This window comes from Dendrobium catenatum, unplaced genomic scaffold (assembly GCF_001605985.2).
Source record: "Dendrobium catenatum unplaced genomic scaffold, ASM160598v2 fragScaff_scaffold_313, whole genome shotgun sequence".
Classification (NCBI taxonomy): domain Eukaryota; kingdom Viridiplantae; phylum Streptophyta; class Magnoliopsida; order Asparagales; family Orchidaceae; genus Dendrobium; species Dendrobium catenatum.
In genome coordinates this window covers 1188213-1212269 of record NW_021318775.1, presented here as the reverse complement: position 1 = coordinate 1212269, position 24057 = coordinate 1188213, and the positions used below count along the sequence as shown (strand labels likewise).

Here is a 24057-nt window from a genome sequence, read left to right as displayed (position 1 = left end):
TCCTTTTTCTCCATTGTGTCCTATTAAAAGTCAAAAATTTCTCGTTTAAATTCTAAATAAAGAAAGTCATTCCTAATATTTCTAACCCAAGTCTTTTTAGGATCTACCCCACCTTCTTAACATAAAGTCAAAATTCTTAATACCTCTACTCTCCAAACCGTTCATTGCAAGGGCCGCCGTTTTTATGTGACCCAAAACCATCTAAGCGACTTTCTTTAATTCTTATCTTCTACTGGAGCTACCTCCAACCCTTTCACGTATTAATGCTCATTTCGTATCCTATCTCTAAGGGTAAAGCCACTCATCATCACCTGAGGCATTCCTTCATCTCGCCACACTTAACTAGTATTATGCTTCTCTTTTAAAGCCAACATCGGCACTATAAAGCATTGCAGCCTCACTTTACCCATCTAGTATAGAATTTTCCCTTAAGTTTGAGGGCGTACATTTTTCTATCCACATAACAAGCCCGATGCATTCACTCACTCAACCAATCCAACTTGAATTCTGCTGATAATATCCCATCTAAATTTCACCATCACTCTGAACAATAGATCCAAGATACTAAAAACGTGTTACTCTTATTAATGACTTGATCGCCCAAAGTCACAATCCCCTTCACTAGTTCTTGATGTTGTTGTTGTGTTCAATTAAATATTTCAACTCATCAAATTTAGACCAATTTGGTTTCTACTATCAGTTAATATTTTTTCCTTAAGATAAAAATTGTGGGGGGAAGTTTTCTTTTGGTTGTTTTTAATGAGAATATATTAGTAGTCAGATTGATCAAATTGCTTCTCATTGAAAACCTCCCTCGAAATCAATTTCTGTTTAAAGAAAACGACAAAACGGTTGACAGCACGACCAATTCGGTTGAAATTTGATGAGTTTAAGGATTAAATTAAGGTTCATTTGGGACGGCTTTTCTTACTGCTTCTTAAAGCAACTTTTCTAGTACAAAATTGTTTAATTTTTTATACTAAAAAACTGCTTTAAGAAGCAGTAAAAAAGCCAATCCCAAGGCTTCGCTTGGTATTGCTTCCTTACTATTTTTTTAAGCAGCTTTCTATTACAAGTTCACTTTAAAAAACACTAAGAAAGTTTTCCCAATAAAACGTAAATTAAATACTCTTGAAAAACTTCGACTTAAATAGAATAAGTTCAAATTTCAAAATAGATGTTGTAACCATTATACCATTCTGTTGATGTGTTCTTCTAACTTATTATTCCCCTTTTTTTGCCTTTTATTCCAGTTCTCGATGGCAGAGTATTTTCGTGGAAGTCGCGCTAAGCCAAAGGGTGCGCTGCGCCAAGAAATTCTAAAGCCAGCAGCCAAAGACCGCTCTCTATTAATCTGAATTGCATACATGTTCATCTGTACTTAGTTATATGCTCCAGCATCTGCTGTAATTGCATTATAACCCTTGCAGGTTTACACTCATTGAAAAAGCTTTCTTACTGCTTTCATAAAGCAGAGTTATTTTAGCAGAAAAAAAAAAATTATACTAAAAAATTTCTTTAAAAAAACAACAAGAAAACATCACAAACAAAACGTACTCTCAATCATTCACAACATTATTATTACTCCAAAATAAGTTCTCCGTGACCTAATGTTTCATTTCCTTCTCCTCACCGCATTTAAGCTTTCTGAGAATCCAAATACATTAAGTTTCGTTTGAGATGCTTTTCTTATTGCTTCTTAAACAGCTTTCCTTTAAGAATTTTATAATAGGGAAACTCCTTTAAGAAGCAAGAGAAAAAAATAGACATCCCAAATTGAAAGCCTAACTCTCTCAAACCACATTTTGTGCCTTTGATGTTTATTAAATTCTGAGCAAAATCTTTTTATAAGCAAAAGCTCTGATGGTGTTATCAACTGAAAATTTGCCATATTCCATACGTAAATCCCATCGAATTGGAGAGATTATTAGGTGCGGAGTGCGGACAGGGAGAACCGTCCGCACAAGCATTGGGTACCTAGCAGTACCCGCACTCGTTACTGCTGAGTACCGCTGGATACCGTTAGACACCCAATATCTGTGCGGACGGTGCGCACTCCGCACCTAATAAATTTTCCCGAGTAGAGGAATCATTCCATCTTCAGTTGCTGAGTTAACAGCTTCTTCATAAGAAGACAAAGAAGAGAATAATGGAAAACCTCCATTAATTTCATTTTGGATGGCTTCTCTTGAGTTTACTTCATCCAAGTTTGTAGATTCGGTCGCTGAAACTGTTCTGCCAAAAACTTCGGAGTTGGAGCTTTTTCTGAATCCTCTGAGCTCAAATCAACTTCAACTGCTGCCATTATTAGGTAGCAGTGGTCACAGACCGCACTAACGGATACAATGACACAGACTTGGTGATATTTTTTTTTAGCCTAGTGGTGATAGTTGATTTATCAAAATGCTTAAAATACCTCATTGCTTCTTTTTTTTTTTTAGTTTTGACTTATTTTTAAAAATAAAAAATACATAAGTTAAAAAATACACTAAATAAACATATTTCTTTAAAGCAAAAATAAAATAAAAGTGATCTCAAATAGGCCTCAGGATACCAAATATATTTTTGTTTTATATTAAAATATAAATTATATATGTATATGCGGCGAAGTAGCCGGGTCCTTTAACACCAAAGAGAACTTCTTCTTCCAAAAACATCCCTCAAGACAAACCTTGAATACGATAGTACTAAGGTGCAAGCTTGTCGGAGTTGAAGTGACATGTGCAATGCTTATAAACATTTCTATGACTTGTCCCAACTTGTTATCATATCTCAGTGCAATAACAAGTTGTTCTTTTGTAGAAACATCGCTAGATTCATTGACTATGTTTGAGAAGTATGAGCCACCAATTTCTTTCATAATATGTGCTAAAGTTTCAGCAGCAACAACAGAACAAATCAAGGAATCACCAATCTCTTTATATATTTTTGCTGAAGTTAACTTTACGTTATAGCTTATATATATAGACATAACCTTTTTAATTTCATCATTATGGTTAGCAAGGAAATCAAGAAGCTTCAAATAATATCCACAATTAATTGGCCTGGATGACTCGTCATGCATAGGAAATGATAATCCTTGATGTAAGATAAATCGAACATAATCTACTACAGTTGTTAACATGACCATGTAGTCTTTTTTTTATTTTTTCATCTTTGCTCAACCATAACACAGGAAGTTTGTGTTTCTGGTTCTTTAATAAATCTTGACATTTTTGTCTTGTCTTGTTATGCTCACTATTATGCTCCCCAACATGACCAAGTAATATTTTTTCTTCTTCCAATTTCTGAACCCTTCCCCAATAAATGAGTCTCCACCAGCTTGTCATTTCCTAATTTGTTATTGAGGCTTGAATAGGTAGTAGCAAAAATAGAAAATAACAACTTTATGTTCGTTGTACTCTAGCCAATCAACATATTCTTCAAACCATTTAGGGTTAAACATGCGTGTATTATTCCCAATTAATGTTTGAGGAAATTGATGAGTTTTCGGTTGATGGGGTCCCTTCGAAAGATAATTTCTTTGAATTTTGTTCATATCATTCACATCGTAACTCCATATTGAACATTGAAGTCCATGATCAGCTAAGAGATCGGTCAAGTCGTTCTCTACACGTTCTTTCCTCTTTAAATAATGTTCAATCTAAATAGAAATTTCTTTCTCTTTAATCAAACAGTTTTGAATAGTGTTACTAAAAACTAAAAGTACCTTAATAAATTGTAATAATCACGTTAAAAGTACCTTAATCCATGAGTCGACAATAATAGTTCCAACCATTTACACAATTGAATCTTAAGTTTATACTATACATTTATATGTTCTTGAGCATAACTGTAACAATGACGATCCATGTTAACAAATAAATAAATAATTTTTTTATTACAAGGCAACATAATAAACTTAAGTTCCAATCATATATAGTAAAGTTGAATTCCAATCATATATTCTTAATTAATTTAATTGACCAACTAGCAAATTTCAGTGACACTGTTCTCAATAAGCTTAAGTTCTTAACTTCTATATTTTTCATCAATGAATATCTCTCTCCATGGCCTCTTCATCTTCATTTAGGTTCCATCATTGTTGTGGGAGTAATTATTCCGTCAGGTTACCGAATGCATCCGGAAATCAATAACAAAACGCCGCGTCACTAAAGTGCTTGGTACAGCGCGCTCGGTACACTCGGTATGCTCGATATTGCTCGGTATTTTCACCGGATGTAATAATTTTTCCTGTTGTTGTGGAGTCTTATCGAAGCAATCTCATTCAAAGTAAATACTTTAGCTCTATTTATTGCTCTGTGTTCTTTTGTTGTATTTTTTTTTCCTATAGAACTATTTTTAATGTTTTCAACTTTGTAGGCCTCAAGCTAAAAAACATGGCAGAACATGAACCTTATATTATTTTTCCGCTTTATTTAAATGATAGATTTAAAGTTAACTTCAACTAATGAAAATACATTATTTTTTTTTTCTTTCTTTTCACAGCATGTATGGTGAAAGATTTGATATCTTCATTGAAATTATGCCGGAGGTTTGTTGTGTTAACTTGATTTTTATTTATTCATTCTGTGTTTTTTTTTTATAAATTCACTAACTGTTATATTACTTCTTTTACAATTATATAGGGTTATCCGACACCACAAAGTTGACCCAATAAAGACTTCATTCTCAGAGTTGGTAATGATAATGTTGATGCTAATTGAATATGACATCGAAGCTCTTTGAAGTTCTAATCATTCTTTTATATGACTGTTGTATATTTATATTTGTAGTGGATGTGGTTGTTACACCTATTCCCGTTGTTGTGGTTGTTAAATATCTATGATAAGTGCTTAACTTGTTGAGTTTTTTGTACGTGAATTTGATTGTATTTTCTTATTGTTATTAGTTTATATGGCTATTGATTTGCTTGTTAGTTTTATAAGGTTGAACCACAATTAACAATTGATTTATATGTTGATAATATTCACTCAATTTATATTTATATATTATTTTATCGATATTTACAAATTGATCACAAAATTTGATTTTTTGGCATTATATTTTTTTTAATCTGTGCTGCCCTTTAGCAACGATTTTAGCTCATGCTAAAAGCACTACTAAAGCCTTCCTGCAGCAACACTTATGAAATCATTACTAAAGCCTTTCTAGCAAACACAAATACAGCAGATTTGCAGCGATTTCTAAATCACTGTAAATAAATTAGTAGGTATTTAAACTGCTGCAGTATGTTATAAAGAGTGATGTGAAAACCTGATTTATTAGTAGTGGATGAAGGCAAGCTCGCATACAATGAAAAAATTGAAAAGTAGAGTCAATCACTCGTTCATTGGGCAACTGACTCTCTGCCACCGCACAAGCCCCGTCATATTTATTTATTTATTTATTTTACTATTGAGTGGCCAATTGCCTAGTCAGCGGGCCACTATGCATACTCTTAAATTTCTTAATTTCATAGGTGAAACAGCTACCAAAAACTACTATTAGGTTCAGTTTAAAAGTATGTCCTTTCCAAGACTATGAATAACTTGATTTTCTTTTGGGCCAAGGAGGAGGAATTTCAACTCTAATTTTTGCTTCTCATGCTACCTGCATGATTTAATAGAAAAAATAATGAGAACATTAGAAATCAAACTTTAGGAAGCAATGACTGATTTTTTTTTATATATTAGCTTGCTCTTTTAAGTTTTTGATTTGATAAATTTTCAACTATTAATACATATCCCATTTTTCACATTATTACATTTTGTTCAATTCATTATCATTAGGATTGTTAACGGGGGGTTTGAATTTATCTTTTTTATTTGTTTATTAAATGAGTTGAATTTGAATAGCCCTAAGGGCAACTCCAATGGTTTGCCTTTCTTGCTTTGCTCCAACCGACCGTCATTTGATTGCGGATGAATAGTGTGATGTCAATATTGGCGTTGCACTGTTCATCTGCGCTATTTTGTTGGTCTCTATTGAACTTGCAGAAGAAAGGCGTGAACGACGATTGCGGGGTAAAATGACGTTCGATTGGAGATGAATCACAACATTTTTCAATTCTACTGTATTTTGAAGTGAAAGATGAGATTTTTGGTTAGAGATGCCCTAACTTTAGCTAGGACTGTGAACCGGAATCTTTAATCCATTTGACAAAATAATAATTATATTTTTCTAATTTTCAATTGACTAAATTTCTCAACAAAATAAATTGTTAAGGCGAGGCATTGATCCGCTCAGTCTTTGGGATTCTCCATGGCCACGGGCCACTAGTTTCTGTGAAACTTCTTCGAGATCAGCTCCGCGACGACCATCGCCGAAGAAAGTGGAAGAAACTACGCAACAATGATGCTGAGATCTCTCAATCTTCTATTAGGATTTAATGCATCTCCATTTCGGCGGTGGAACCCTCGTTGCTCTATATCTTTACCCAAGATTGTTCCTCTTTTCGATTCGAGCATTACCTCATCTCCCCAATCTCGGCAGTTCTCCGTGTCCTTGCTCCCTAGATACAGTATTGGCATTAAGGCTTTGCAGGTATCTTCCAGTGGCTCGGATTCGTATACAGGCGGAGAAGCGGCCGCTGCGCCGGCGATAGCGTCTCCAGTGGAGAATTACGTAAGAATCTTTTTCATACTTTTGATTTTGTCTTTATTTTTGGGATTTCTGATTATGTACTCTTGGGGGGCATGGATTTTATTTTTCTCTTTAAAATCTGGTTGAAGAGTCGCGATTCTTTGATAACCGTTGGATTCTGTCTTTTAAAAGCTCGAGTGCTTCTCCGCTATTCGAGAATAGCAGAATATGATGTGTTTTATGGCTATTTGGGTGGTTGCACAATGCCCTTGCTTGGCATTTTCTGGGGACCATCTCTAGCCCCGTTTTTGCTTGAAACATGAGTGTGTTTGCGGCTTTTGCGGCTTTCAACTTTGGAATTTTACTTTCGAGAAGCTGGATAAATTATTTTTATGTTCTTACAACTATTACCGTTTAGGCATGTAAGTAGAGTTTATAATTGGATTAAAAATACTTTGGTAAATTCTTGATGCCTACAGTTTTGATGTTTAGTGCTAATAATCTCTGTAGGCGCATAAGCCAAAAGATATATTTTGCCAGTTTTGTGGGGGCCGAACAAAGCAAGTGATACCTGATGGAGATGAGAAGATGAGAGCAGTCTGCACAGTCTGTGGAGCAATTCACTATGAAAACCCAAAGATGGTAGGGCTTCAGCTTAGTATCTATTTGTCTTGATGTAAATATTTATTTAATTTTAATTAAATAACAAAGGTGAAAGGTATCATCAGTTGTTCTTTCCGTTCTCATGTATGAGATCTGTTATATTTTTTGCATTGTGTTGGGTTAAGTAGACTCGTTGAACAAGCTTTTGGTTGTTCTTTTTCTTGTCAACTATTACATCATATTACATCCTAAGGCAGAGTACAGGATGTGCATGGGTTCCTTTTTCAAGCAAATTCACTGTTAATTCCCATGGCTAGTAGCATCTTGCTTTAGTTGTAGTATCAATATCCAATTCCCGATCCTGAGTTCACTGAGGCTAATGTGAATGAATAATGAACAGGGATAGTGAATCAAAAGAGTTGGAGGATGGCTAAATCATGAAACTACAATCCTTGCCTTTCAGCAAACATAATTTGAGTGGGAACTCTTGCCATCTTTGAATTGGCTTTGATAGGCTTAGGTTCTTGATCTGCATAATGATAATTTTTCTATTAGAATAGATGATTCCTTTACTTAGCGTAGGTGTTTTGATGGTTAAAGTCTGTTCATTAAAATATGTCATTTTTTAAGAGATGATACTTATTACTATTGGTTGATTATTGATTATAATTAGGAAGAAGTGAAACTGTATGCAAACCTACTTCTAGGGTTATTGAAAATAATCAATCACAAATTCAACTTCAGTAAACTGAAGTTTAGAGCTCCACGCTTTGCAAAATTTTTATAACATAAAAAGGGAGAGGGAGAAAAAAGGTGAGACATGAAAATAAAAATAAAAGTAGAAAATGGGAAAAAAGAGAGGGAAACCAAAATAATTTGATAAAAATGAAAAAAACAAACACAAAGTTTTATCTTTAACTATAGCTTAAAGGTTTCAAGTATGGGCTCCATAAGCCTATATTCGTTGTTGCCTTAGGTCACTAGTCGTTCACTTGAAGGGGTTTCCTTAAGTTTTCATAGTGGCGCCCATCCCACTTGCCTTTCTTAGCTGGGTTGGGGAGGCTTTCTTCACTTTGATGCTTTATGCATCACCTATACTGGCCTTTCTTGACATGGTTTAGACGCAAATTTGCCTTTAAGTGCTTTAGGCACTACCATACTAAGTGCTTTAGGTATTACCCATACTTTCACGGTGTTCGTGGGAGGCCTTAGCGACATTGATTACACCGTATCATGGGCTGATATGCAGAAGTGTCATTGATGAAATTTTCAAAAATTTAAGACTTGGACTAATTTCACCTCACAACATTAGTGTCGTTCGGCAGTGTTGAGAAAGTACTTGTCATTGACTCAAACTTTGGTAAAAATAAAAGACATGATATAACGACGTTCTGACACCATAAACATAAAACTCATAATCTTTGATTTGATCGGTGAACTTGTTACCACTGAGACATTGCTGATGAACTAGAATAGACACGGGTGAATCGAGAGGATGGTAAAGCAAAGCTCATCCAACGTTGTTTGTACTAACAATGAGTGTTAGATAAAAAAAAATGTTATGAAGGCATTCCATGATCCAAATGTGGTAAACCCCATACTTGCATAATAAAATGTTACATGTACCTCTACGCATAATTATGTGACACCTTGGTAGGGAACAGTAAAACAAGATGCATAGTTATGCTTTGCTTTTGTGCTATTACATCCCCCACCAAGATAGAAGATCATGAAGCACACATAATTACTCAAGGTTTAGGTGTAATTGTGGTATAAACTAAACATAATTTATTTCTCTTCCAGCAAACAAAAAAATTTCAAGTGTAATTACACAGGCCCAACTCAAGTTGAATCTCTCCCTTCACGTAATTATGTGAGGTACATGTAATACACATTCCCATAATTACTCATTCCCACTATACAAATCGAGTTTGATCAATGGTCAAAACTGACATGATAAACATATGGATCAATCAGAGTGTGACTTATGGTGTTCAAACTAATTAGTCATGGTTTATGTGAAATTATGGCATACAATAAACATATTTTATTTCTCTCTTCCTGCAAAAATACAAATTTTTCATGTGCAATTACACATCCCAAAACTAAGTTGAAGCTCTCTCACATAATTATGTGAGGTACACACATAACTCCTGCTATAAAGTCAACTTTGATCAATGGTCAAAACTTGCATGATTTTAAAAGCAATCTATGGACCAATCAGAGTGTAACATGTGGTCTTCAAACTAGCATGATTAGTTAAATCATACAAAATGTTGTCAGCCTCTTATTGGTCTGTATGTTTATCACATGACAAATCAAGGGTGTGCACATCGGCAAATTGACTCATTGTGCCAGTTTTCATGCTAAATTGCATGTCATGCCAGTTATAATATTAGCAATGGACTCACTTTGACATGTGACACATTCTGATGTAGGCAAAAAAAAGTCAAATGGGTATTTATTGGTGGGCTGTTTTTTCTTCTGTTGGGCTTGGCACATTTGTCCTTGACTGCTTGGTTCTTTGCTGGCCGTGCCTCTCTATGGTGGCTGTTGGGTTGACTAGCTGCTCGGTACCTGGGCTGGTTGTGCCTTTTCTTAGTGTCTGTTGGGTTTCCTAACGGTTTGGTTCCTGGGCTGGTCGTTGGGATGCTTGGCTTCTCGGTTCCTTGGTTGGTCGTGCCTTGTTCTTTGGGTTTTTTTCCCTGTTTTGATTGGATGCTTGGGTGGCACTTGTGGGAGGCTATTTGGTTTTCATTTTTCCCTATTTAAGGGGTCGTTTGCTGCTTTTTTGTAGAGAGAGTTATGTGATAATTTTTGAAGAATGAAACCTTTGGGTTTTCACTGGCTTGCGAGCTATTCTTCTCTATCCTACTTTTTTTTCATCTTGGAACTTCTACCTACTTCTCTCCATGGTTTCCACTCCTCGTGTATCCTTTTTCTGAAGTTTTTTATAAGTTATAGCGTGTCTTTGTTTTTAATAATATTGTTATCTTGTTTATGTTAGTCATTGTTTTTAGGAAAGGAATATTTGAGTTTGCAATACTTGTTTTTTTATTGCATCAATTTGATATCAGAGCATTAGGTTGTCCTATATCTTCCTTTCTTTTTTTTGTTTATATATATATATATATATAATGGACAATCAGCCAAGTGATCTTGAAGTCCAAATTCAAACAAGCAAATGGGTCCCGTCCCAAGGAATCACTACCGATCCAATTCAGAACAACCTCTACAAAATTCAAGAAAAAATGATTTTGTATGATGAAAGATATGAGAAGAGAAAGAGTCAACTTCAAGCCCAATTTAATCAGGAAAAAGAAATGATTCAAAGAAAGTTTGTGGCTCTAATGAAGGAGTTGGATATGACTTAGTCTGCGCTTGATAGAGGTTCTAAAGCAATCTCATCAGAAGATGAGATTTCTCCACCAAGGGAGAATTGATGTAGGCAAAAAAAATGTCAAATGGGTATTTATTGGTGGGTTGTTTTTTTTTTCTATTGGGCTTGGCCCATTTGTCCTTGGCTAGTTGGTTCTTGGCTGGTCGTGCCTCTCCTTGGTGGTTGGGTTGACTAGCTGCTCGGTTCCTCGGTTGGCCGTGCCTTTCCTTGGTGTCTGCTAGGTTTCCTGACGGTTTGGTTCCTAGGCTGGCTGTTGGGATGCTAGGCTGCTCGGTTCCTGAGCTGGTTATGCCTTGTTCTTTGGGTTTTTTCCCTGATTTGATTGGATGCTTGGGTGGCACTTGTGGGAGGCTGTTTGTATTCTTTTTCCCTATTTAGGTGTTGTTTGCTGCTTTTTTAGTGAGATATGCATTAATTTTGGAATTTATAACATGCGGGTTATCTAGCTTGCGAGCTAACTTCTTCTATCATACTTCTACTTCATCTTGGACTTCTACCTACTTCTTCTCTCCACAGTTTCCACTCCACATGTATCCTTCTTCTTAAGTTTTTTATAAGTTGTAGTGTGTCTTTGTTTTTAATAATATTGTTGTCTTGTTTATCTTAGTCTTTGTTTTAAGGAAAGGAAGATTTGAGTTTGCAATACTTGTGTTTTTATTGCATGACATTCTGGTTGCAATACATGATCAGTCAATCTTACTTCAACACCATCTTTGATTGGTGTTAGAATTTTGAATTTTGCATAAGGTTCTTGAATAATTTTAAAAGAGTACTGCTTTATGGTTGAATTTGCGCCATCCAAGTCACTCGTAATGGCATCAATATAGGTCTACGCAATTGCCAAGGTTTTTTTCCATCAAGTGTTATTTGAATGGCTTGAATTTGGACTGAATTTACACTTTTCTCATATTACAAAAATACATTGGAAAATTCAAAACAAATTTAAGTCTTTAAAAAATCCATAATTCATATTAAGTCCTAGATTTTAGTAAAAGCTACAAGTGTCTCCAAACATTCCCAAGGCATTTTTCAACATTCAAAATACAAAATCTCATTTTCTCATTTAGGAAAAATATATAAAAATATCAAACAATCTTAAAATAGCGAAAATATAGAATGGGAATAAAAATAAGAGAAATTAGGAATGCCATCCTGTTCGTTTGCCTCTTAAAGGTGAGGTTGTCATGATTTTGGGCTTAATGTCATAGAGTTAAATGACATCTTTTTGATACAGTTGAGTAGGTTATTCCTTTGAGGACTTGGATTTCTTTAGCCTACCTGGATTGAATAGGCATTTGAGAGCACAGTGCAGATTTTCCTCTATCATAGAAACAATTTTGGGTGGCTTCTTACCTCTGAGTACATTATAATGACCTCAAGGCATCAAATAATGATGCAATTACGAATGTGAGGCCACCTACAACCAATTAAGGCAGGAAGATCAACTCATAAGGGTTGATTTTTAGAATGAAGTCTAACCTCTATCCTCAAAAGACATAATTCTTCTTAGGAGTTGGCCAAGCCTTTTCTAGTGGAGTTTTCCCATTGTCTACAAAATGATTGCACTCATCAAGGAGCCATTTGAGATATTATCAATGAAATCTAACCCTACCTAAATTGTTCCAATCTAAATCAACTTATGTTCCACTCTTTAGCTATATCAATAAGCCTGCTGAGGTTCCAATGTTCTCATCGGCTATGTAATGTCGTTAACACACTAGAAGAAGGCTGATCAATGAATGCAACACCACTCTCTAGAGTCAACCGCCAATAGAAGGTTATCAATCCTTTCTAGGTAGCTGAAAGATAAATCTTTCCTTGAAGGACGGCCATAAAAATACAGAAAAAGAGCATAAAATATTAAATAATATAAAAGAAATATAAATTGATGCTTCATACTTTAAGCTGTTTTCCCTCTGCTCTTTTTTATAAGACTTGCCAACGACGGTAAAGTCAAGAAACCAAGGATCACAAGGGATCCTATGTTGCATCAATGTGATTAGGTTGTCCTTGCTTAGAGCCTAAGGGGAAATAAGGATCTAATAGTCGCCTTTTAATGAAGTGGCCATACCAAGAATAATTCTTGAGCCACTTATCTATATGGTTCCAAAAACCAATAAAAAAATCTTCATGGCCCCATGTTTTTGCAAGCCTCTAAGACATGCATGCCATCTAAGAGGCCTCCTTGGCATGTTTTCTAGCCATGGTTTATAGCTTTTGATGATGGAATCATGGGGAATTGTGCCCATAGGAGCTTTAAATTAGGAATATAGTGTTATTGTTGATTGACAAATTCTACTTGATGCCTGTGCACTGCTTAAGAACATTTTTTCTGTCCTACAAGAGCTGGTTGAGCATAATTTGCTCAAGTCCAGATGGTTAGATATTAATATAATATGTACATACATATTTTTGTATATATTTAAATCAAAATCATCTTTTGATGACTAGAATTCATTTTTGAGTTGATCTAATATCAAAGTATTTTTGGGAGAGCAGGATTGACTAGAATCAACTTTTATTTTGGGTCGAGATACAATTTTTCAGCCCATTTCTACATATGGAAATGTATGGCAACCTTCAAGTTCACCTTGGTCACACTCATAAATATGTTTGATCCCTCTCATTTACTGTTTATTACCCATGTTTTAAATAAATTTGGTCATCAATGCCTTCTCATTATACAAGGATGTCATATCATTTAGCTTCTACTGTTTACCTACTGTTGGGCTTGCTTTAACGAGAGACCTATGCCAACTTGTATTTTCTTTTTTTCTATTTAGGGCGAAAGATTGTTAACTCTATATTAATATATTTTATATGAAAATTTGTTTTTTTCTTGTCATCCTTTACAACTAAAACTTGTACTGTTGCCATGTGTTACGCTGACAAGGACAACTTTTCTAGGTTGTTGGTTGCCTGGTGGAGCATGATGGTAAAGTTCTGCTTTGCAAACGGAATATTTACCCCTCTTATGGCCTTTGGTACACTCAAATTTTCTTTTCCCTTCCACTGTAGTTATTTATTTCCTTTCCGAGTGCATGCAGTCTGCATTGGAAGCTTGCTTGTCTTTTGTTGTATCAATTGCAAAAACAGAAAAAAAGCATGTTCAGTTCTACACATTCTTCAACACACGCCATTGGATTTATAATGTGTTTTTTGCACTCAAATTTTTAGTATAATGGCCAATGAGCTGATTTATCTAGACTTATCCTAGCTGTGTTAAATCTTGCATGCCACAAGTGCATGCCTTCATTGTTTAATCATTCATGCATAAAAAAAATTGCATGATAGAAGTATTTGTATTGCGTGAAAGCCTTGCCAACGGAATCTTGAGGGATCTTAAATATTTCAATAATATTGTCATGATACAAGGTTTTATTAGGTCTTTTATGGGCCTTCCTTGCACCTGGAATGGATTAGTTCTTAAGTACGGACTTACTGGATTTATGGATGATTTTGGAGAGATTTTTTTCATGAATTTAATTTCCTTACTATCATTGTAACATCCCACAATATCCCTTATCAATATTGTAAAGTGACACAGAATTAAACATAATATTTTCATTCTTAACCCATGATGTTTTTTATCATATGAATATTTATATAAAACATCTACTAACATTTACATTTACTACATAAACGGAAGCATATAATAACTCCAATTACCAAACAAATACTTACAGAGTCACAAACACTAATAAAATCCAAAATAATACACCACCGAATTGTATACATACCTCAGCTGTAGACCCACAAACAAAGCTAAACAATAGAATATAAAATGAATTAACTTAAACTTATTCTTCTTTGGCCTTTCCTTTCATTTTCCTGTAATAATAACCAGTATGAAAAGAAATTGTGAGCTATGAGGCTCACTAAGTTATTCAATTTACATAAAAATTAAATGTAAAATTATAAATAAAAATATAATTCAATTAATTTAGAAATAGCAAAAATAATATAAGTCATTCTTTCATTAATTTAAAGTCAATGTTAATCTTTAAAGATTTGGCTAAATTTTCATAAAAAATGTTTAATGAAGCCTACTTAAACCTAACATTATCACCATTGTACTACATAGAGATCCATTTTGCCCCACTTACTATGCAGGTATCATATTTCTGGGATTTCTTTTACCCCACTTGTAATATATGTATATATTTTTTAGGTTTCTTTTGCCCCACCTCCAATTGCAGGTAACATGTCATTTTATAATCAATATTTTCTAATTTAATATTCAGTAAATTTCTAATACTTGTAATTCATAGTTACTTTGTATTGTTGCATGTTTTTATAACGATCTTTCTGTTATACTATTTGCATGCAAAAATTGTGCATATAATATGTAAAGAAATTGATCTTTTTCCAAAATATTATCAAATAGAAAATCTTTAAATGAACATACTAAATTTTATTTTAAACTCATATGATTAAATTATGTAAAAGATTATTCATACATAGAAACTTGTATGCATACTCCCTTTCTATACATTGAATAAACTTAATATCATTTTAGCCTTTAATGAATTCAAAATCAATTCTCCATGTTTGTAAATGAAACAATGTATATATTTTTAATATAATTGCATTACTTAACTCCTTGAAGATTTATCTCCTCAATTATTTCACCACGTATTTTTCTTCGATTGTAAGTAACCTACAAGTCATTTTTTACATTGCATAAATTCTATAATCTATTGCTTAATTAATTTTTGCATAACATTAAATTATTTTGAATGTAATATATTACCTCAAAACCTCCCTTTTGCATATATCAAAATAATTCCTACAATTTGTGACATCTTCTTTAAGAACTTTCACTACCATTTAAAATGTTATAAACCAATTAAAGAAAACTAACTTGCTTACGTCAATTCGTTCCTTTCTTCAATTTTCTTTTCTTCTATTTTAATAGAATTTCTTTACTGCAATTCCACTCTCAAATCTTGTTGTGGTAATCAGCAGATATTAATAATATATCCAAACAATTCCTTGCTAATTATGCTAAAATTAAACACAATTTTACTTACCCAATTTGTATCGTTCTTTGATCTTCTATTTGCATTCAGCACTTCCCCCTGTTCTTCCTTAATAAATCTTTTCTCATAGCTACTACTCTCACCCACAATGCCAAACAATCTCAGTTTTCCTTACAAAACCTTCCTGCACAGCTGAACTCTTCCTTCAGCGATTCACTGTGTCGCCTGTATGCTTGCCAATCCTTCACAGAAATCCCACTATGCCGCTCCCTTCTATAGTGTACGAAAACACTATGTCGAAAACCCACAGAAGCATTGTGCCGATTTCTTCTTCCCTTCACTGTGTCGAACACTGCTACAGTAATTCTTGCACTGTGTCAAATTCTCTACGGTCCCGCAAAGACCTACTTTCGGAAATTTTTATCTTCTGTGAATTCTGCACAAGAGAACTAGATGGGGCCCGCACATAACTGCTCTTTTTACACCCATCTGTTTGAAAGCACCTATTCAAGAATAACTACTAATCTAATATAATTTTAAATCTTTATTTAACCATTTTTATTAATCAATAAATTAATTGTTACTATTTAATTTAACAACAGTTAACATTAACTTTAAAATAAGTTTTAGGATATACTTACGTATCTGAAAATTTGGGTCTTACAAATCTTCCCTCGTTAGAATTTCGTACCTAAAATTCATTTTTTCATACATCTTCAAATAGGAGAGGAAATTTATGTCTCGTGTCTGCCTTTTTTTCCCCATGTAGCATCCTTCACTGACCTATGCTTCCATTTTACTTTCAAATAAGGAATTATTCTGCTTCTTAGTTTACGAACATCCCTTTCTAATATTCTTTCAGGTTCTTCAACATATGTTAAATCATTCTGAATATCAATTTCAATCTATGACTCTTTGATTTTCCCACTTTCTCAACATTGAAACAAGAGAAACATTAGGCGCTATAAATCACATAATCATTAATTTTATTGCGGTTTTGACACATGATTTTGGCACAAAATTTGTTCTTTCAAACTGAAGACTTTCTTTAATCTGAATGTTGAGTGTTGGATTAGCATTCATAAAATAACAACTAAATTATAGATGTAATAAAAAAATATAACACGTTATTGTCAAACATTCATTAAAAAGCCAAAGCAATCTCAAATAAATTGAAGATGCAGAACAAACACTAAGTTGAAGTTTGAATGAAAACAAAAGTAGGAATGATGATACAGAAAAAAAAATACTCATTATTAAACCCCAACTCAAGAGTTGTAATTGGATGATTGGAACTTAAAAGCCATTTAAAAAAATAGTATCATTCACTATAATACTTAAAAAATATATTACAAAAGAAGTCCTCGATGATGTCTTTAAAAATGTGTAAACACAATCTAATACAAAAAACTTCATTTTGTATGTTATCCTCCAAGCTTCATCTACTTGGTCTTCTTTCTTTTTGATGCATAGACCTATTAACAAATATAATATCAAATTAGTAGTTATAGAAATTGAATTGGACAGATATTAATTAAAATTTATTTGCTAACTTAACACCAGCCCTTTGTTTGATGATCGTTGTGTGCACACATTTAGCATTGGTCTTATTTGTGAGGTACAATATTGATATGCCGACTAGATCGAAGAAATAAAATAAAAAGAAAATGTTTGTTCATTTTTCAATATTTTAAATCAAACATCAATGTGTCATAACTTCACTTACTAAGTCATCTATGTTGTCTGGATTTAATTCTTGAAGATGTAAATCATCCTATGCTATTATGTTGCATTGTAGGTCAACCTCTGTTTGAAGTGTTTGAGTATGATGAGTTTCTTTTTTTTTTTTTTCCTTTTTTTTTTGCTGCAACTTCTACTATTGTGACCACCATGTTTACATTTAATACAATGAAGGGTTACAGTTGACCTACTTAAACTTTTTCTTTATGAGTTATATACTTGTTCATTTGTACCTCTTCTTCTCATCTTTGATGGGTGGCCTTCTTAGAATTATTGTATCTTTGTGATAATGAAGATGTTATTTTACTTTTAGGCCACTCATCAGGACTATTAATAAGCATAATTTTGAGTTAAGAAGTTTTCCTATAATTGTCCACGGTATATTAGTTGTATATAAAATCCTCATGAAGAAGTTCCCTCATATTGATAGTAGCACATGCATGAAGATAGGGCAAGTTATTTAATTCCCATATTCTATAACTAGATGACATGGAATATAAGTCAATGTTATACTGTGCCCCTGGCATTATAGAGAAGAAAATGACAGTTAAGCCTCCCGCAAATAACTCTACATATTATTTTGTCATTTTTTTATAACTTTATTTCTTTTCCACTAACAATTGACTAGTTCTGAACAGCCTCTTTAAATTCTTCTTTTCTAATGAATAACATTCCTACTTTAAACTTCTGCTTCTCACAATCATACATTGGATCAAAAGCTAGCCATGTTGTGTGATCATTTTTGTTACCACTATGAAACACTTGCATTATCATTAGAATTCATACAGTTAACTTCACAGTTATGTCTTTTCAAAATTTCATTAAAATTTATATTTACCACTGTTAAAACAGAGAATTTGAGAGGAAAAGCTTGAAATTATTCATTACAATCTTCCCTATTTATAGATCTATACAAGATATCCTAATGAGGAAATAATAAATTGCAGAATTAATACATAAATAATACATAAAAATCTTTCCTAAATTCGTCCCCTCATTATGGCGTGATCCATGAGAGTATCCCACGGATTGATCTTTGTGTCCGTTGGATCCTTGGGAACGGCTGGATTTCGACAGCTGGATTTCAACACTCCCCCTCAAGCTGGGAAATATGGATCCGTCATTCCCAGCTTGTCAATCATACGGAGAAAGACAGAAATGTCCAATCCTTTAGTAAGGAAATCTGCAAGTTGATCCTTTGATGATACATGGTCAACACTTACTAGACTACTGTCTAGTTTTTCTTTAATAAAATGTCAATGTCTGTCCACTTCTATCGTGTTTGGTCCTGTCGATGCTGACTGGAATTGGGCAATGCTGATGCGATTTGTCTGTCACAAATGTAGCTTCATGGCTCATCCCACTTAACCTTGCAGATCATTCTAGGATTATTTATTGATCCACACAGCTAGCTCACTATTCCTAGGCCAGATAGCTCGAGATATTTCTGCTTGATAAGCGACTAGATCTTAACAAGGGTGGCCAACAAAATACTCAAATTTACTGTCTTGCTTCTCCATGAACTTATGCTGTTTCACTCCAACGAGGAAGCAATGAAATGTTGGCCCTAATACCTCAGAGGGGTAGGATCTTGGTTTCTATTCAACCTCCGGTGTGACTTCAATTAGACTTTATGGACTGTCATGCATTCCGATCGCTATACTGGTGCTGGGTGGTCTTTTCCACTTCACGGTCTCTGCTTTTAATAGTAGAATTCTTTTTCCTGTCTTCCTGTTAAAGCCCCCAGCGGGTGCAATAGTCCTGGTCATATAAAACGCTTGCCATGTGAAATCGTGCTTTGGATTACCTGATATAAACTGACACTGACCAATAGCTTACAGCAAATGCTATGTCTGGTCTAGTGTGCGGAGCAGGTAAAGATCAAATTTTTCCTAATCATACAGTCTCTGGTGTTGTAACCCCTTTATCCTACAGTCTGGGAATCTATAATTCAGCTTCTTTCTACCAAGTTTATATTCTGTTTCTACTTGGGTGTTGGCGCGGGCTTACAGAGGCAAGTTTTACCTAAAATACTTGAGTATTATCTATGTAATATGAACCATCCTCGCGGAGTGAGGGCTAGCATTCAAAATCAGAAGAAAAAAATAAATAGATCTCCTATAAGTCATGTCCTAATATCCCTCTTCAGGTGAATCACTCAGAATATGTGAGCGGATCATCCTTCATCCCTATCAGTCAAAAAGTCTTCCAGGCAATATACATAATAAATCGTAATCTATCTATAGTGGCCCGGCAACATTTTAACCAGTGAAACGTTCCAAAGCTAAAATTATTAGTGTTGTGCACTCACTACTTTGATCTCCATGTATGTAGATAACGTTATAAGGCGATAAAATAGAAATCTACCACTGCGTGACCATCTCTATTTCATTCGACACAAGTCCCTACTCAAATTTCGGAACGCTTCAATGAATCCTTTGCCATTCAGTCATTTAAGTGTTGCACACACCTGCCAAAAAAAAGTGTTGGCACACATGCTATGTGGTTCAGTTTTGCCACAATCTCAGTTAGCACTGGATGAAATGTTGAAGAAGAATCCGGTAAATTCTAGGCGCGCTCAATCGATTGTACTGTCTGTATGTTACAATCACATCTGATTCTCAATCTCCTCTCAGCCTGAAGTGCTCTGTCGCTAGCCACATGTGTTGCTCTATCTCGGCTCCTACTATTATATGACCAAGAATCACCTGGTTATAAGGTTAACTATATCTCTATTAAAAAACTGCACTCTTACGCTGAGGCCATGTTTTTAAATATACTACATCTCCGAGCTTTACTCCATTCGTCTCGCATTAAGTCGGTACATACGAGTCCTTCGGAACTTCACAGATGCCAAACATTGAGAGGACATTATTTTCAGATTGTTTTCTTGACAACCACTCTCACTACCTTGAGGCTCCGGATCGCGCAACACACATGTCTCCTGGTATAGTCCTTGTAATCAATATCTGTGCGGTATGTAATACCTCTATATGAGTGACACTAGTCTGAATTTTGGTCGATAACATTCATAAGAATGGACAGCTGGATCTGCTGCTTCCTCCTCAGGGCGGTTTATTGCAATGCGGAGCCCAACTAATATTTATGTTTATTTCAACTGGGAAGCATCTCCTTGATTATGGAGCTAGTTTATCTACTTCAAAAGTACATCTCACATAACAATTCAATACCATTATCATACTTATCCAAATAACATCGCGACCAGTGAAATATACGTTATGCTTTAATACGCATGCCTATCTCTGTCGTAGCCTCATGACGATCTCCACTATAGTATCAGTTATTATTCTATGACAATTATATCTACAATTCTCTTGCTCCTTGATACGTGTTTTTCAGGTAAGCTTAAGATACCATTTATATATGCGATTCCAGCTTGTCTGCTTTCCTTCATCTATTCTAGTCTCTAGTGGCAATAACTAGGACTATATACTATTCATTTCTTGTTAAGACGGAGTGCATTTTATTCAATTCAAAGATAAGCTCCTCTCTAATAATAGACTAGGAGTGAGCTTATGTTGTCAAGTTGGATATGGATGTTATCGTATCCGAGCTACTGAAAGAAGTCCGCTTGGAGATGTATGCATCAAACGATTGTACGCTACATATAAGTCGTTTATATCCAACAATCTCGGAGTGTTTTATAGATAGTGTAAGAGGTGAACTTGATAATACTCAATTATACCTCAGATATTTGGTACTAGTTTTATATCATTCTACATCTTGGATCTGCTTTTGGAGACGATACGCTCTTGCTGCATGGTACGCCTTGGAGAAACCTTATTCTAAAATTTTTAATGAATTAATTAATGGTGAGAAAGCATCTATAGTGCGTGTCTGTTATTTACCTATCACTTCAAAGAGAGTATGCGAGTGGAGTTGTGTATTTTGGGTGGATGTAAGGAAAAAAGAAGGTGCATTCTGAAAGAGAGTGTCAAGGTTTTTCAGTTGTCGTCCTATCACATATCGTCAAGTTCAAGAATTACGTACCACACATATTGCTCTGTAAGATGAGTATATTTTGATAAATTTATTGGAATTGTCGTTTCGAGCAAAGAGTTTGGTAATCTATCAATTAGAGGACAAGTTTTTTTTCTTTTGTGGTGTGTGTAGTCGGGAAAATTGGATAATCACATCTCTTTATACCCCTTTTTTGGTGGTAGCAGGAGTAGCCAACAAAGTATGGGCATTTTGAGTGGCTCGGTAGATCATAATTTTTGTGTCTTTATGGAGCCTGTGGCTGATATGTACACAATTTGCAATGGGCATCCAATTTATGAAGAATTATGGGGGAGTGGTTAAGATATTATTATAGCACACTCTGATATAATCACTTTCCTGGGCCCACACCTTCAAAGAGTAAAAGGAGGATAGAGGAGCGTACGTTCCTATCGTCAGCTAAGGATAAGTGTTATGTGGGTAGGTCTTCTTTTAAGGTTGAATATTCTGCCAGTACTGTTGCTAGGTAGAATATGAGATATGCTTATTAATGTCTTGCTCCATAGCTAGTTAATACCAGCTCTTCTGAAGTCCTAGCTAGAGATAATATTATGGGGATCCATATGCAATTCATGTGTACTTCAATAGCTCGATTAGAAGGGCAGAAGACGGTCAGGTAGAATCAGCGACGCGCTCTGAGCGATCATATAGACCAGTATTCTTTTGATCTCTGCAACCCTTTATGTTTGTGTGGATGATTATGTACTTAGCTACTAGGCGTGATGCAATCTGGCTTCTCTTAACATTTTTGACATAATATGAAAAATCCTTCTATATGATTCTTTTTTTTTTTTCGTTTTCCAACCTCTTTTCGCACAGCTCTGCCTAACATAAATTAAGTCTTCATTCTTCTTCGGACTACAGTAGGATGGCCTCAATATAGGTGGCAATATTTTATAACACAGATTGTTGTTAGTGATTTTGTGGTGATAGCACTAGCCGGACAAGGACTTCCATGGATGGATTACAGAGTATATACATGCGTTTCTGTCCCTTCACTCGATAGTAACAGTATGAGTTAAAAGGATGTCTATAACTCTCGGCACTAGCTAAATATCTATGTGCTGCTACTGCCGTGTTTGACTCGCGCATGCTTAGTAGCAACCAAGGATATCATATATACAAGGAGATGAGCTCTCGAATGATAATCCGACATGCATACGATAACTATAGCACTCGGACAGCCATCCCACGTAATTCTTGTCGCTACAATATCCAGCTAGTATACTCTAAGTCTCAATGGGCAGATCTCCTGAACCTTCATTATCAAATCCCATTAAATTGCACTGTGATCGATCATTCACATACTAGCTCTCGTCGGTTAAACCAACCAAATGAGGCTTTTCCTGCGCGGCCTCGTTCTCCACGCTCTGACTCTCCGTGTCTCTCACGCACTCGATCTCCACTGCCCGAATTCTCCAAGCACCGACATTCCTCGGTGTATCTGATCCAATGATTCTCTCTCTCGTCTGCTCCCTCTTCAAAGCCCGAGAGACGAGAGAGGAGAACCGAGAGAGAGGTAGGAGAGAGAGAGAAGTGCCGAGCTCACCTTCCTGTACGATTCTGCTCTACCCGACCTCCTCTTGCCAGAGAACAAACCGACGCTTAGGCCCCATTGCCGACTGCTCCTCTCCAAAACTGGCAAGCCAATTCTCCTCTGTGAACGCCGAACTCCCCATTTTCCATTCCACGTCGACGCCCACCTGAAGAAGGTCCGAAACATCTCTAGCCCTCCTCTTGTGAAATCAAACAGCAAACCTCACGATTTATCCCATTCCTGAACCTTTCAATCCATTAGAACAGGAGAGAGAGAGAGGAGAGAAGATGAGAGAGAGATGAAGATGAGAGAGAGAGGCCCTACCTCTCAAGCCGTGAGCACTGGATTTTCAACTCCTATTAAAACGACAGCTCCCAATGCTTCCAATCATCATTCTGTGCGCCTCTCACTTCCTGCCCGTCGCACTATTTCTCTATTTCATTTTGTAATTATATAATTTATTATATTCATTTTATATTCAACCCTATGGATATATATAAAGAATTATTTTTATGTTTAAAAAAGAATTCCCCTCTCTTACCTCTGGCTATTGGTGTTATCTGGGCCAGCAAACCACCTGATTGCACGCCTTTGTGAGCGAAGGAGGGACCCGACTTGCGACACCAATAATGACCGAGGGTGTAGCCGCGAGAGGGTGATTCCCCTCGATTATCCATACGTGGTTGCTACAGGCCTCCCAACAACCGCCGCGAAGTGTAAATTTTTCATAAAAGACTGTAGAATCTCTCTCTTTCTCATATGTCGTGGCGGACCGGAAACCCGCCCGATGGCATTGCCGTTGTATTTGCGGTGCACGTGGTGAGGTACATGCGCAGGACCCGGATGAAGGAGCACAAAACCAGTTCGGTGCTTTACGACAGGGGACACCCCCTACGGCGATTAGCGGTCACTCATACAGTACCTCCCGAGCGGGGGGAAAAGCAAAATATACATGGCTTATATTCAAAAAAGTCACTCTTTAGAAAACCCGGTATGCACGCTCTTTTTGTTTGGCAAGTGGTGGCAATGAAAGCAAATAGTAAATAGTTATAGGGAATTTTAGTAGCACCGTCCCAAATATCACAATACTGCAAGTAACCGAAGAAAGCGTAGGCACATCTTCTCACTTTTGTGGTTGGGAATTGAGTTCTTTTTATGCTTAAGCCAAGTCACAGGGTTTTTTCACCACTGAAAAAATTTATTGCTACTGA

General features: G+C 35.4%; 1 protein-coding gene across 1 annotated transcript in view; it reads left to right on the top strand.

Moving 5' to 3' along the window:
* Window positions 1-6218: 6218 nt before the first annotated feature.
* The window catches only part of LOC110092687 (nudix hydrolase 23, chloroplastic), a 45531-nt gene continuing 27692 nt past the window's right edge, over window positions 6219-24057 (top strand). Inside the window, exons 1-3 of the mRNA XM_020817334.2 lie at window positions 6219-6606; window positions 7075-7206; window positions 13475-13551. Coding sequence (XP_020672993.1) covers window positions 6334-6606; window positions 7075-7206; window positions 13475-13551 — 482 coding nt within the window. The 5' untranslated portion in view covers window positions 6219-6333. The remainder of the gene's footprint in view (window positions 6607-7074; window positions 7207-13474; window positions 13552-24057) is intronic.